This window comes from Aquila chrysaetos, chromosome 6 (genome assembly GCF_900496995.4).
Source record: "Aquila chrysaetos chrysaetos chromosome 6, bAquChr1.4, whole genome shotgun sequence".
NCBI lineage: Eukaryota > Metazoa > Chordata > Aves > Accipitriformes > Accipitridae > Aquila > Aquila chrysaetos.
The window spans coordinates 43,460,478-43,475,406 of NC_044009.1; the positions used below are offsets into that span (position 1 = coordinate 43,460,478).

The 14,929-nt window shown below is 49.1% G+C and overlaps 1 protein-coding gene across 2 annotated transcripts; it reads right to left on the reverse strand.

The window, feature by feature from the left end:
• Nucleotides 1-2,136: 2,136 nt before the first annotated feature.
• On the reverse strand, nt 2,137-13,984 carry MARCO (macrophage receptor with collagenous structure). 2 transcript variants are annotated; one of them, XM_030018990.2, is made up of 15 exons: nt 13,752-13,984; nt 12,585-12,686; nt 11,966-12,196; nt 11,507-11,542; nt 10,226-10,270; nt 9,756-9,863; nt 8,329-8,436; nt 8,165-8,209; nt 7,502-7,600; nt 7,353-7,406; nt 6,255-6,299; nt 6,008-6,106; nt 4,757-4,798; nt 4,241-4,417; nt 2,137-3,930 (listed from the first exon to the last, which is right to left on the reverse strand). In XM_030018990.2, the coding sequence occupies exons 1-15, from the start codon at nt 13,864-13,866 to the stop codon at nt 3,800-3,802; spliced, it is 1,437 nt and encodes a 478-aa protein (XP_029874850.1). In that variant the 5' UTR covers nt 13,867-13,984; the 3' UTR covers nt 2,137-3,799. The 2 variants fall into 2 exon arrangements, with proteins under 2 accessions (XP_029874850.1, XP_029874849.1); XM_030018989.2 differs by having other exon boundaries at nt 5,999-6,106; nt 13,752-13,983.
• Nucleotides 13,985-14,929: the final 945 nt, after the last annotated feature.

A 14,929-nucleotide genomic window follows, 5' to 3' on the forward strand; every position in this document is an offset into this window, starting at 1 on the left:
TCTGGGAGGACTGGTTGACCACAGCTGGAGTTACCGAAGACTGGGACCCCCCCGCTTAGACCCAGCGCCCTGTTCTCGGGTTCAGGGTCTCGCTGCCTGTGCCCTCAGTCTGTTGAACAGAATAAACCACATTTTGTCCTTTCCCGGTGGCACAGGCTGGGGGCATCATCGGGACCCTCCGGCCACCGCCATCCTCCCGTTCCCGGGATGCGCAGGAGCCACGGTTCTCCGGGGGAGAAAGCTGCAGGAAAGAGGGATGCGTTGTTTGAACGGCGGCCTTCCCGACATGGCGGGCAGGGGCGGGGGCACCCGCCGAGCCGAGCCGAGCCGAGCCGAGCCGAGCCGAGCCGAGCCGAGCTCGGCTCGGCTCGGCTCGGCTCGGCTCGGCTCGGCTCGGCTCGGCTCGGCGGCCTCGGAGCGGGTGGCGGCCCTTGAGCTCCCCTTAGTGTCGGGAAGGAGCATTTTTAATAAAGACACGTCGCCCGTGGAGGTGGCTGTGGGAGGTTGTGGTGGTTCAGCACTGGTGGGTTACTGGGGAGGTAGCCGGGGGTCCTCCCACAGGTCCCCTGTTAGCTATAGGTCCTTGCTGGGAAAAGTTTATTTGACACAAGAATTGACTTTTTTTTTTTTTTTTTTTTCTTTAATTAAATAAGGGCTTTTCTTACCTCTACCAAAACACAACACAGCAGTGAGTATGGCAATTTGTATCAGGTGAGGAGCTGCTACGGGCATCTGTGATTTGAACTAAAAGTCTGGAATTTAGTGTGAACTTCTGGATCTGCGAAAGCTGGGCTTCAGATTTTTATTTCTGGCACCTGGCTCTCCTGGGAAACGAGCCCGAAGCCTAAGTCTCACAGCCTCCATCTCTTATCTACCTCTTACGGGAACCGGGAAGAATTTCTCCCTGCTTTAATGACATTAGTGACTTCTTTCTGGTTTCACCCCGATTTGGACAGAAGAGGATCAGATGTAAATTGTGCTGCCACCCACCTAGCTTCCTCTGCTGTTTATTCACAGCAGGGCACCGCTTCTCCAGGAGGATCTGTCAGGACTGACACAGTCAGGGAGTGGGAAAAATCATGGGCACCGTGACTCGGCCGCAGCGGTCCGCACCAAGGATGCTATTTCTTGCAGGTGGCACACCCTCCACTGGGCTCGATTCTTCTCTTGCAGCTCAGACATGCTCTGCTTTGGCAGAAATGGTTGTGTTTCTAATTCTTGTGTGAGCTTTGTGCCCGCAGCTCTCCGCCCAGCTGGCTGGGCTTCCCTCTCCGGACCGGGCATGCAGAGTGGTTTTATGAAGGCAACGTTTGTTTTCCTGCCAAACTCTGGTTTTGCCAGCACGGTAGTATTAACACAGGTCCTGGTCCTGAGGCTCCTGTTTCCCAGACCAGAATGAACTGTACCGGTGTAAACACTTCTCTACTGATTCCTGCATCCCCGCTGAACGGAGGGGGCTATGCCAATGCTGCCAGGCAGCTGCATGTTTTGGCCCATTCCCCTTTAGCAGTGGCATTCCCAGCCCCCACAGCCATCGCCCTGGCTGTGTGCCCGCCTGAGCCACCTCGAGCCCTTCCCCTTCCTCCTTTAGTCCCCGCAAGATAAATGCCATTTTGTGTACTTGGCGCCGAACACGTCAGTGTCGGCATGGGCTCTCCCGGGCTGCTAGGAAATCCCTCTGACTCCGAATTTTGCAGATTTTTACGTCTGCACTGCAAGGTGAAGAAGTGGCAGGGGAGTAGGTTAAGGACGTCATGCTCTGGTTTCTGGCCACACTGTTGGACAGTAGCTTGGGTTCAACCTGTTCCTGCTGTGCTTAGGAGCAGATGGGCTGGACTATGGTGTCCTTTGCCCTGGGCACGCAGATCTAACCGCTGGTGCCCTGACCTTAATCCTGGCACATCTGCTATTTTCTGCATGCCCATTCTCCAAAAAGGAGATTTATGGGGATTTAAGTCCAGCCAAAGGGTCATCACTGGGGACATGGTGACTTTCCCTTTGGTGGCAGTTTTGCTGGATGAAAAAATCAAATGTCTCAGCATTTAGCCTGAAAAACGATGAGGAACGTACCCCGTTAGCAAGGAAAGTGAGAAAATGGGAGTATAAGCACCACGTGCTGATGTATCAAAACATGAATACAGCTTGTAAATCCTTTATTTCCAGACAGTGGAAATGCTTTATTTACATACTGCCACACAAAAAAAGATGAAAGGAACCCGCGCAGGCTCAGCACTGTCCGTGGGAGCCCTGCGGATAGCTGTGTAAGCCCAAGTGCCGGTACTCAGCATGCTGCTAGTGCTGGTGGGGCTCCCTACCAGAACAGAAAGCTTTTGTCTGTTCTCATGCAGATGAGCCGCTGCCTGCTTCCACCAGCTTTGAAACAGTTGTCATTCAGCAGGTTTCACCCGTGGTTTGTGGCAGGTGCTCCTTGTGTCCTCTAAACCAGAGCCAGGAATGACAAGTGTCTCTCTTCATTTTCCCGCTGTCAAAGGCATCAGAGTGGGTAGTGGAAAACTCCTGGGATTTTCCAGACTTCCTTCCTGAGGCCCGAGACCCCGTAACAAACATTTCCTCTGGTTCAAAATGGTGATGAGCTTTGTTGCAGACTGCACTGTTGCACCCTGCGCAGTGCTGGGTCTTCTCACTCACATCGGCCCTGGATGCCCCATCGCCTGCTGCTCTTACCAGCACTGCTTGGTTTTTCCACTTATATCTGATTTCTAAGCACTAAAAACAAGTTTCGAAGCTGTGTAGACAAATGCAATTATGACTAACATTCGGCAGAGATGTGAGGTCACTTACACGTATTTCTGACATTTTAAATCAAGTATCTGCAAGCAGGTTGTTGTGATGTGCTCAGCTACATGTACACAGGCTGCTCGTCACCTGCTGAATGCCCCGTGCTGGTGGAAAAGGGGAAGACTTAGGCCTTAAAAAGAAGCCTTTCAGTTATTATCTCAGACACATATAAGACTTCATTTAAGTAGAAGCCTTTGGTTTAGGGTCCATATTTTCATTCTGGAAGTTAAATTGCTTTTATTTGTCATCCCTTTGCTTTACTGGAGCACCTAATTTCTAAAGGTATGAAACACTTAGCTTTATACATCACATAAGGTAAGGGGTATTGCTCCTGGGGACAGGTTAGGAAACACTGACAGAGAAGGCAGGGGACTTGGCCAAGGTCAAAAACAAGGTCTGTGCTAAACCGGGATAGCACCGCACCTAGATCCCAGGCATTTATTTTTGCACTTTAACCTGTGATCAGCATTGTTTCTGGAGAGCATTTATATTTGCATGCCAGAGAGATCATCTGATGATTTCTGAGCATCTGCTGTCTTGGGTGTATGCACTTCACTGGGGGTTTTAGGCTCGGATTCACAACTGTACTATGATGAAGATGGACTTGCCAGCGCAGCTGCAGCAACTGCCCGTTTCTGCACGCTGATCCTGTTCTCTCTTACTGCACTAAGCTGAAGTGGACCATCTCTCCCCCCCCGTGGACTTAGAGGTCACACACATGTGAGCTACTGCAAATGAGCTGATGTCAGCTAACTGGAAAAGCTGTGAACTGGCTCACGTGCCTGAGCTCCGGTTTCGTGATAGCTGGGATGTTTCAGGTTACCTGTGGGTCCTACAACCGTTATCAATTTATGGAAAATTCAGCTTTCTCTGTCAATGCTTTTACGGCCTGGTAAAGAGACTATAAGCACAACCTGATGAAATTGGGTTCGCGTTATGAAGAAGAGCTCCATAGAGAGCAGAGGCGGGCAGCGGCTCCCAGGGCAGCCTCTGTGTCCCATCAAATGCACTCCAGGCCAGCATCCTCACTGTGGGAGCAGTTGTTCACACCCCAGTCGGGCTTCGGACAGTCAAAAATTGAATCTTCGTTCCCTCTGCAATTCACGTCATCAAGCCAAATTTGTCCAGCGCCTTTGGGAGATGAATTAAAACAAACAGACAAACAAAAAACTGTTGGACAAAAGAAAGAGGAACGTGCATTTTTTTCTAAAGAGCCCCGTGTGGATAGCAGGCATGCATTGGGTTGCATGGTTGGCTTGTTGGAAATCAAGCCTTTGGGCACAGTTCAAGCAGCGCTTGACATGCAGCTCCCTCATCCCAAGGGGAATGAGCTGCCCTTTTGAGGTGATCCTCTTTGTAGAGGACCTTGCCGAAGTGCTTTCTGAGTGTGTGCAACCTCCCATGCCAGGCCTGGGGAGGTGGAAGGCTGTTGTGGACTCACCTGCTGTGGCTGTGAAGGTGGCGATTGCACGTGTATAGCCCAGCATTCGGCAGACCACAGTGGCATCTTGGGTGCTCCAGCCATCATCACATATTGTTCCCCAGGACCCTTGGTGAAAGATTTCCACGCGGCCCCTCCTGCCCCCTTCCGCGATTCGTACAAAAGGACTGAAGTTGCCTGGCAGTTCAGGGGAGAAGAAAATAACTCTACTGGTTATACAGGCATGAGGAAAAAAGCACATTGAAAGACAGAAGCAGTGACTGCCCAAACTGGACGAATATTCCCATCTCCATGGCTGTAGCCAGCATGGGACCAGAAGTTGCTGGTAGCTCAAATCCGAACAAATCAAGGCCCTCTCCTGGGTCTGAAAACACCAGGCTGCAGCTCAGAGCATGGACCCCTCGGTATTGGTAGCCATGCTGTGGGTTAACCAGTGTGCGCAGGAGGGGACGTTGGACCTCAGATGGCTTTGATGCCAGAAAGCAAGTGAGAGAAGAAGAAATAAGAGTCCAGTACCTTCTCCCTTTGCACCTTTGCTCCCTTTCATTCCTGGGGGACCTGTTCCAAATGAAAAAAAGCAAATATTTGACAGCTGTTTGGGGGAAAATCCAGTTATTAACTTTTTCTGAATAATTGGGTGAGTCAGAGATATGAGGGCTCCATCCCCCTGTGAAGTGGACCCCCTGAAGTGACTAAGGGTATGTAAAAAAAACATGGCAAGAAAAGTAGGATAACATACACCAAAGTCTTCCCAACATGTGACCCAAGAAAAGGGCCACTTGCAAAATCCCATCCACTCACTTGTGAGAAATGTGTCTTATACCCACTACTACCTGTAAAATGACATCTCTGGTGGCCTTTTGGGTCTCCAGAAGCTGGCATGGAATCTCCCACACTACTTGCAGGAAGATCTACATCATGGGGTTTGCTCTTCAGGTGCTGCCGTGGGACAGCAGAAAGCCGCTCCCAACAGCCCTCCACATTTCTGGGTAGCATCCTGGTCTTGACAGCAGGGGTGTTCGAAAAAACCCAGTGAGCTCTTCCCACAAAAGCTACCTCCACAAAGCACACATTGCTGTCTCCTTCTGGGGACCAGGAGATCAGACCCACCCAGAGGGCAGTCCCTAACCTGGGGTCACCCCAGGTACACTTTTTCCCTTCTCCAGAGGCAAAGCTCCAGCAGAGGAGTGCATGAAGGGGTCCCACATGGGCTCTAGTTTATTTTATTTCTGAGGACTCTCATACTGTTCTGTGTGAATAATTAAAAGAAAAAGCATCTGGAGCACTGGTTGCTTCCCATGGCCTGTTGGGGGTAAGGATGCGGAGTAGCTGTAGTGTTGGCCCTGTTGAACTATTTTTGTGTTCTACAATTAGCAAGGCGTAGTTAAATAGCCCTGGTGTTTCCAATTCTGTGTTCCTGACTACCACGTTTACATGGGATTTATCCCAGCAGCATGGTATGCTGCAAGATGTCTCTGTACAAAGCAAAGAGGAACATGGATTGTTCCAGTTTTCTGTGAGACCAGGGATTTGAGAAAATCTAATGCAGCTGTTTCCTTGCATGTCTTTTAGCACACCTCCCAAGGTGTAAATGTGACACTCTGCACATTCATCTTTTGGGAAGACTGATCTGTCTGTTGAGCTCCTCCAAATGAGCTCTGTAAACATGCCCCAGAGCAGCTTGTGCCAGTCTGTGATGTACAGTCCCAAACCCAAATGCACCCTCAGCTCCACAGACCCCGTGGCAAACAGCCTTACCAGGGAATCCATGGCTTCCCTTGGCTCCTTTTGCTCCTGGTTCTCCTTTTGGACCCTGACTGCCATGGTCACCCTTGCTTCCTTTTTGACCAGTTACGCCTGGGCTGCCTGGGTGGAAAGCAAGAAAGTCATTGCCTTTGTCCCTTCCCAAGGAAAGTAAGTGATGAGCATTTCACATTGATGCGGAGAAGTGGAACATGGCATTTAAAGTTCTTTGCATGATCAGAGTAAGTCATGCTGTCAAACAAGGGTTTACCTGGCAGGCCCTGGTCTCCCTTTGCTCCCTTTTGCCCTGGAACACCTAAGATCATCAAAACAAACAAACAAACAAACAAACAAAAATATGACAGATATTTATACATTTATAAAAGCTTATGCAAACTAGAATTTATGATGGATTTCAACTCGTCTTGTTTAGCTGGCTACACTATAGGCATCTATTTCTGAAGTGGGTGTCTTATTTCCCATTATACTCAGTGCAGACCTCGTCGATAAAGAAAATACAGGCAGTGAATCATCTTCTCCTGAAGTAGATCAACTTCTGGTCATTTATTTCATATCCTAAACTCCACTGACGGGATAGAGACCCTCCCTTCAGGTGGGAGTTCACTGACCCTATAGAGAGCCTAGACATGTAAATTTAGGTGCATCAGACATATGCAACCACTTAATGTTGGGCCAGGTGACTCCCATCCCTATCACCCAGGTATCAATGAATGCAGAATAGTGCAGTACTTGGACCTTTGTCACCTCCTGATGGAGATGAGAGGTTGTGTGCACTATATAAATTCAGGGTTAAGAAGGTTGATTCAAGAGAAATACACCAGAATAGGCTTGTACTGCAGAATGTCACCCTATTGTTTGGGTGCCTGGGACAGAGAGGTGGCCTTCTTCAGACGGAAGGTCAAAGAAAAGGCCTAGGTTGTATGCTTTAAGTTGGCCTCTGAAGATATCTCTTCCTGCAACACTACAGAGGAGGCCAGGACAGATGGTTGCTAGTGAATACTCTTCCCCATCAGATTTGCAGCCAGTAAAATTTGTCTTTAGCTCCAAGGTAGAGAGGTTGTTGTTTGGTTTATCTTAAATGGCTGCTTTGTTTGTGTGTTTTCTATTTATACAAAAATGCAGGCAACATCACCTCCTCATGCCTGTTACAGATGGTTGAAAGAACCTGCCCAGTGCGTAGCTACCCTCCCCGCAGTCTGGCAGAGGCCCAGGCCCACCATGGCATCCTGGGTTGCGTTGGGGCTCCAAGAACAGGACTCAACAAATCTCCTCCTTGCTGTTGCAGATCCCTTTCCAGTGTCTGCATGATGCGTGTTGTTGACCCCAAACCTGCTTTATTCTCCTTTACCTGTTACTCCTCTGTCTCCCTTTTCACCTCTGAGTCCTGCAATGCCTGGTACTCCTACAATTAAAAACAAATCAGTAAGGGCGAAGCCATCACACAAAGCGAGGGCAGAGTAGGAGGTCTGTGAGCTATGGGTTTGCGTAACGTTGTACCTGGAATACCACTGAGCCCGTGGTCCCCCTTCTCCCCTTTCTGACCAGGTCTGCCCTCGAGGCCAGGAATTCCTACAGGTCCACGTTGTCCGGTTACGCCTTGAGGTTGAGCAAAAGCAGCACATGTGAAACGCAACACAACATAGGAAGGAGAAAAAAGAAAGATAGCTCGATCACCAGCCCCTGCACTGCGCAGATTGAGTTGACCCTATGAAGGCAAAACAAACGCTGGGTCTCTCCGAATTGCAATACTCCCCTGGCAGTGCTGATCTTAGCGGTGCAGGGAGGCATGGTCTGGAGTGAAAGGCTGTATGGACCCAGGTCCTTGCAGACTGTCAGCCTTGAGAGGCACAAATGCTTTCCTGAAAGAGCAGCCAATTTCTGCCCTTGTGTGTGCACACGTGTCAGGAAGGAGGACATGGCCCTCCACAGCACAGGACCCTTCTTTCCCTCTCCTTCTCCTGCACAGTGAGTGGGGTCCAGATGAGACAGCCGAGGCTGCGGGGTGGGTTTGCACAGCATTGGCATGGTTTCTTCATCTAATCATCTTCTCTTACCCATGCTGGGATCTAGCCTGGCTGCAGTTTTCCTCGTCGTGAAGCACCATCTAAAAGAGATTGGTCTCATATCTCTAGAAGAAACTGCACCTTCTGTACTCCTTACCTGCCTCTCCTTTCTGCCCAGGACGTCCAGGCTCCCCCGTGCTACCTGTAACAACATCCTGGCATCAGTGCTAACGAGGCTTAGCCAAACGCTTCAGCTAGGGCAGCCCTCCACCGTGGCACGCTTGCGCTGACGGTGGGTTGCTCTGTGTCCTCTGCACTTACCATTGAAACCCGGCAGTCCTGGGACTCCCTGCTGCCCCTGAGGACCCATGGGTCCACGGGGCCCGGCGTCTCCCTTCTTGCCTGTTTCGCCTTTCTGTCCTTGGAGACCTATCAAACAGCACAGCACATTTGTACGGGTTCAAACATACAGATTCATTGTCTCTGCAGCTGGTGGAGCACCTCCGTCTAGCTGCACCAGTAGCAGAGTTTGGCCTCACACCTGCATTTACCATTCGGTGGCATTCCCATAAAGCTGTAGGAGGACAGGGCTGGATGGCACCTCAAGAGTCTGTCTGCCAGACTGTCTGGCCAGATGTTTGTCTGACCTACTGCTAAAGACTTGCAGTGGTGCCATGACACCTCCCCAGTCTAATCCCCAAACGATCTGTACCACTAGAATGTTTTCTTCTCTAGTTAAATATCCCTTACTGCAGTCTGAACCCTTCCCTTCTCCTAGCCACAGCGGAGATGGAGGACAGTGTATTCCACTTCCGTGCTTCCAGGGAAATGCCGCATCTCCCCTTAGCCTTCTTTTCTCTGAACAGGTGATCAGCATGCTCCAAAAGACCTGAGTTATTTGCAAGTGCCTCATTTAAAAACTGACATCTCCTTCGTCTTTCTGCTCCATAATTATCCCAAAGTCCTCGCCTTTTGGTACTCCTCCTACTTTCACTTTTCTCTTCTGGAGCAACTTGTGCTAATGAGCGCACTGGAGCATGTGGGATCTGATGGAAGATCTGAGGAAGCTCTAATCAACATGTCCAACTGTCGTCCCTGGTCTGCACCACACACATCTTCTGCTTTCCTTTGCTATCCTGCTTTCAGCCTTTCCTCTCTGGGTGCAACCCATGTAAGACCACTGAATAACAGCTGTCCAGGAGATGCCCACTAATGCATGTTACATGGGGGAAACATGGTGCATAACTCTTCTACTTTCGGTGTATAAAAGTCAGGCTTATATAAGATATAAAGTTCTCAGAAACAGGTTTTACTAAAGTGAGGACTAACATCCACATGCTTGTGCATATAAATTATATTGTATTATTTTATACCATGAAAATCCTACTGCAAACACCGCTGCTTTAATCTGGGATAGACTGATAATTGAATACCTGTGAGTTTCGTTAGACAAAGGTCGCTCTATAAAGAGACTTCCATGGTGCAGTCAACATTTTGCACGTCTCCTTCCCTCAGCCCTCCTCTGGGGGCTTTGCGGGAGCATGACACGAAATGAAATCCCTTCAGATCAGGTCGAGTGTCCTGTCCATCCAGCTCCTTCACTGACTGGCGAGCCATGCTCAGGGCTGCCTGGATTTTTATGAAGTATCTGACCTATGAAGACTTCTTCTGGTGTTTTAAGTAGAATGAGTTTAAACAGGAATACATGGAAGAATCTTAAAAATGTTGAGATAGGGAAGAAGTCTTACCTGCAATCCCCATCTCTCCTTTTTCTCCTCTCACTCCTGGTTCACCCCTTGGGCCAGCAGGACCAGATTCTCCTTTGCTCCCTTTCGCACCCTGCAGTCCATGTAAGCCTGCAAGGACAACACCACTTTTCTGATGCTTCATCGGGTGTCGTGTCTAGTGAATGCCAGCAGCAGGCCAGGCCACTCAGCTGTGGGCATGAACCAAACTCTGCTCTCCGTGTACTTGAGAGTGGTGTGGGTGGCAGTGGGGAACGGGCCCACTGTGACCGGTGCACATTGACTTTATAAGATTTTTTCCAGCTAAGTTTTGCTTTTGTTCATATTAGTTCTACATGGGCTTATTTCCTTCAACTCCAATGACATTCCTACTGACTTACACCTTGACTGAGGACAAGATTGCCCATAAAATCATCCATAAAGCCACTTTATGTTCATCCACAGAAGTAATTCAGGTGTCAGAAAAGCCTTACCTTGGATTCCTCGGTCTCCCTTTGTCCCCGGTGGTCCCTGTAGCCCTGAGATGTAAAATACATATATCAGCTGACACACATCATCTATTTGCAGTAATGGCTAAGAAGAAGAGATGAATTTTTTAATCATCCTTTGTGCATGCGCCTTCAGTCACCACTGAGGCCAATCTTCAGCTGGCAGGGACCAGCACAACCGCTTGAGTAAAGTCCGTGGAGCTCGGCTGAGTGCATGGCTGGGCAGGGGCCAGCTGTCCTCCAGCCAAGCCCAGCTCGTGGGGGCCTTTGAGGAGATCTTTCCTGAAAATGCATTGAAGTATTGGGCTCTGATGTATAATAACGGTGCTTGGCGGGAGGTGCTGTTTCAATGTTGTAAGTGCAGCCAGGAAGATATGAAAACATGATTTTTTTAAAAATGTATTAATTTTTTTTTCTTCAGAAAAGCTCATCAATGTAGCCAAGAACTAGGGATGGATGAGATACAGACCTGACCTAACAAGGGTTGCATCTCAGATCATCATCATCGGATCATAGAAACTCTGGTTTCTCTGGACATTGCCTAGTTCAACCTCTGCTCAAAGCCAACATTAGATTAGGACTTGCTGCATCCTCACAGTCTGGAGACATTTATCTCCTGCAGCGGGTGTAGTTCTACCCAAAATCCCCAAGTACCCAGGGCAGCAGCTTGTGCATGGCTGTGGAGGGCACCCCTTGCACCCAGCTCATTCCTGAGTCTGTGCGGTCGTGGGCAAGGTCACAAATCTGTCACTGTTTGTTACACACGCTGTTCAGCTGGGGGCCTATAGAGCAGGGGCTGGGGACGTCTTCTTGAGTTGTCCTGGAATGAGTTGGACAGCAGGACTTGCTATGTCTGGGGCAGAAAGCTCAGCTGTCTGCTGGTCGTTGGATGCACACAAACAGCCTCACTGGTCCTTTCTTGTCTCACATGGAGATTTGGGATGGCTATTGCAGATAATGACCAGGTGCAGTTCCTCCATCACCCCTGAGCTTTTCTGGTGGGGTAGCAGTGAGGAGGCAGAGCCAAAATGCTTCTCCATAGTGGCCACTGACCTCCGTGGGAGCACTTGGGCAAGCTGAGGCTCCCAGGGGATCAGTGAAAAAGTGCAGCAGGTCTCCTCATGGCCAAGGCACTGAGTATGTGCACATTGGGTAAGATCTGGGTCTAGAGACTGAAATCCCAAATCCACACTTCAGGTCTCTTAGGGGAAAAAAAGAGAAAGAGGAAAAGAGGGAAAGTTGCTTACAGCTCATTTACCAACATACCTGGTGGACCAGGATCTCCCTTGCGTCCAGGAGGCCCTGAAATAAATATTTAATGGATATTTTTCAGTAGCCAGCACTCAGTCAGGAACATACCAGTGTGGGGCTGATAGGCTTGAGGTCTGGGCTGAAGACACCACCCTTTCGGAGGGCACCCGGAGCCCAAGTCTACAAGTTACGGGAGGTGAGAGCAGCCCGGAGCCGTGTGTGCAGCTGCAGCGGGATCCAGCGGGGCTGCACAGGGCTGTGCTCCAGCTTCTCCAGGTGTGTCCAGCTCCCCGGCCAGGGCGTCTGGAGCGAGTGTCCAAGCCTGGGCACTGGGGCATCACTAGCTGACAAGAAGACCAAATCTTGCCCTAGATATTTGTTCATCTGAACTAGGTTTTTGGCTCAGATTTGCCAGTGGTGCAGAGGAACCAGCTGTCCCCACTGTACAGCCAGCATGGAGAAATGGAGCCATACCTGCAACCAGGGTGATGTTGTTCATCATCATCATCAGGTTTGCATTGCTGCTTTTAATTATGGTGATTTCCTCTTCTAAGCTTCTCCTCCAGTTTTCTTCATGTCCCATGTACTCCTCTACAGAGTTTCTCTCCGAAAACAGTTTGTTGGCAAAGGAGCTTTCCATAATCTCTTCCGTATAGGAGGTATTTAGTCCTTGAAATTTCAATAGCTCTTTCTGCATCTTAAACACTGAGGAAACAAAAGGTCCATGCAGTGAATACTCCCTGCCCGATCCGGCTGGGAAATGTCTGTTCGTCAGGGCGGCTCCTCAGCGCCCATGGATGACACCCGGGGTTAAACATCACCACTGTTTGACCTGGGGAGGTGGTTTTCATGTGCCGGTCCTTGCTGCAGCCAGGGGTGCAGCCAGGAGTGCTTTTGCAAATGCAAAGCACATATCCAGGGTGGGGGAATGGTTTTCTGCAGCGGCTGCTTTGACTTGCGGTGTGTGGAGGAGCGTCTGTGCTCCCTCAGAGGTTTCCTATCTACGTGCTCATCCCCGCTCGCCCCTGTCCCCCGAGAGCCCCCAGCAAAGCTGTCTTTTGATGTCAAGCCCGCAGTAAGGTTGCAGCGTTACCTTTGTACGCCAGCAGCCCCTGGCCGGCCGTCAGCAGCAGCAGGTAGATGCCGAGGGTCGCCTGAAGACAGCATGTGGATGGCTTTCTTTGGCTTCGAGGCTCTAAAAACCGACAGAAGTAGGGTAGACATCCTCTCACATCTCTGCTACTACAAACGCTGCTCGCTTCCAGCCATTTCAGGCTTGGCCACAATAAATTAGCAGTGCTTTCCAGCGACGGGGAGCAGCAAGGTCTCTCTGCGAGACTGCCAGGTCCTGCAGGCAAGGCAGGATGCCCTCCTCTCACCTGGGCTTTGCGCTGCAATTCACTTGGCCAGCTTTTCCGTAGCCAATTTAACCAGCTCACTTGCATCAAGACTTAATCCAGCCTATAACAGTACCAATGTGGTAGTTCTCTCCTTTCTGCATCAATAAACTCCCTGTTTCCATCGCTTTTAGTTGCGCCAGGCTGCCATTCAAAGAGGGTTGCTCAAAGCACGTGCCCTCTCCGTCCAGAGCACTGCATACATGCGATTCCAAGTGATGCATGTACACATCAAAACAAATGAAAAATCAATAATAAACTGAACTGCAGAACAAATGAAAACAAGTTGTAACATTTAAAACAAATCGTCACCAGCAAATGTAAAAGAAATAAACCGCTTTGTCGAATTTTGGCCTTTAGGGAGAAAAAAGTATTTCAGAAGCATTAATAACTATTTCAGACATTCAGTAAGTTACCCTTAATTGAGTTTTTTTCAAGTTACTGTAATCAGGAGTTTAAAGTCTTAGTTTTAAAAGAGTACAATGATTTAATTAGTTTTACAATAGAATGGTTTAGTCAGCAATGAAGTATTTATATTCAGCTAAAAATTCATAAACTTACTTTTTTTTATGAGATCTCAGTTCAGTATCTTAACTATTAAGACATGAAAGTTCTACTCAGTGAAATTAGGCTTTTTCTAAAACAGGAAAAAACCTAATTTTTTCCGATGCTCAACATCAGCTTTTGGCTATAAAGGACATTTTCACATACTTCTTTTTTTAAATGGCAGTTAATTTACTAGCAAAATCACTGTAAAAAGCATTTAATATGCAGCATAAATGCAATATTTCATTTTTATGTGCTGCTTTCTTCATAGCCTAGATAAAATCCGTATCAATCCATTTAATAAAAAGAAATCTTACCACTTATCTCAAAGGTTGTGGTAGCAGCTGAGGCAAACCCAATCTGGTCTGAAATACTGAGAGTGTTCATATTACTCGAATTTCCATCTTCCCCGTATCTGTCTTTAATTTTCATGACAAATTTCTTGTGGCTAACCTAAAGCCTTGTCAGATTATGGACAATGAAGAACTGAAGGGACTTCCTATCTGCATCCGGATTTGATATGCTTTCTGATATGTTTTTGCTATCTGTTCAGTTTTTATAGACTTGTGAGAACTTTGATGTGGTAATTTGAACAGTTCCTCAAAAAATCCCACAGCTAAGATGTTCAGCTGTTCTTATGTGCTCGCTTGGGGACACCGTGTCCACGGAGCCTCGGGCAGGATCCTGCAAGAGGTTCAACCCTGAGTTATTCAACATCTCTGCACTTTAGTGGTGTTGGGCCATTTCGCTCCTAACACAAGTAAACCTCCCCACGTAGCCAAGAACATCCCAGGTTCCTGGGGGATGCTGAAGCCTAAATGGGTTTGGGCTGTAATGGAGAAGAGACACTTTCAGCCTCCTTGCCGAGGCTCTCTCCAGCCCCTGCTTCCTCTCTGGCCCATTTTCCATACCCACAGACGCAATTCCTCCACCTCACCACTTCTTTGTTCACATCCTGTAAAACTCGCGCCAGCAGACCTCGCCGTGACATTTGGTCTTTCGGCGTCCGCTTTTGTGCCGGGGTTGATTTTGATTTTGCAAAGCGAAGCCACTTACCCAAGCCCCCAGGCAAGAGCCGTCGGTAGGTGCCGGGCAGAGCCCCCCGCACCCACGCTGCCACGGCCGCGTGCTGCTGCCCTCTCCGAGGCACAGGGCAGTCCCCGTCACTCGGTCCTCTCCTGGGCTGCGGGTCCGTGCCCGTCCGCGGGGCTGCTGGGTCCTCGCCGTTTTGCATGGCCGTGGAAGAAAGCGTGGCGTAAGCTTCAGGTAGACGTGAGCTGGAAATCCACACCCTGATGGCCCAGTGCAGAATGAAGCCCTCTGTTCTGCACCTGAAGTATAGATCTCTTAAAGGCTTAAACCAAAAATATGTGGGGATTTTTAAATCCACTTCTGCGTTCTCCTTTCAAATGTGCTTGTGCAGCTGTGACCTGGTTTGGCACCAGCAGGGAGGAAGAGGAGTCCTCCCATATCGTATGTTCTGCTACACACTGTG

Excerpts from the sequence above, each read along its gene's own strand:
- MARCO (XM_030018989.2), bottom strand. The coding sequence starts at position 13,866 with ATGAAAATTAAAGACAGATACGGGGAAGATGGAAATTCGAGTAATATG. Across the intron at positions 9,864-10,225 it reads GGGAGACCGAGGAATCCAAG|GCTTACATGGACTGCAGGGT; the intron begins GTAAGGCTTTTC and ends TTGTCCTTGCAG. Across the intron at positions 6,300-7,352 it reads GGGAGACAGAGGAGTAACAG|GTGTTCCAGGGCAAAAGGGA; the intron begins GTAAAGGAGAAT and ends TGATGATCTTAG.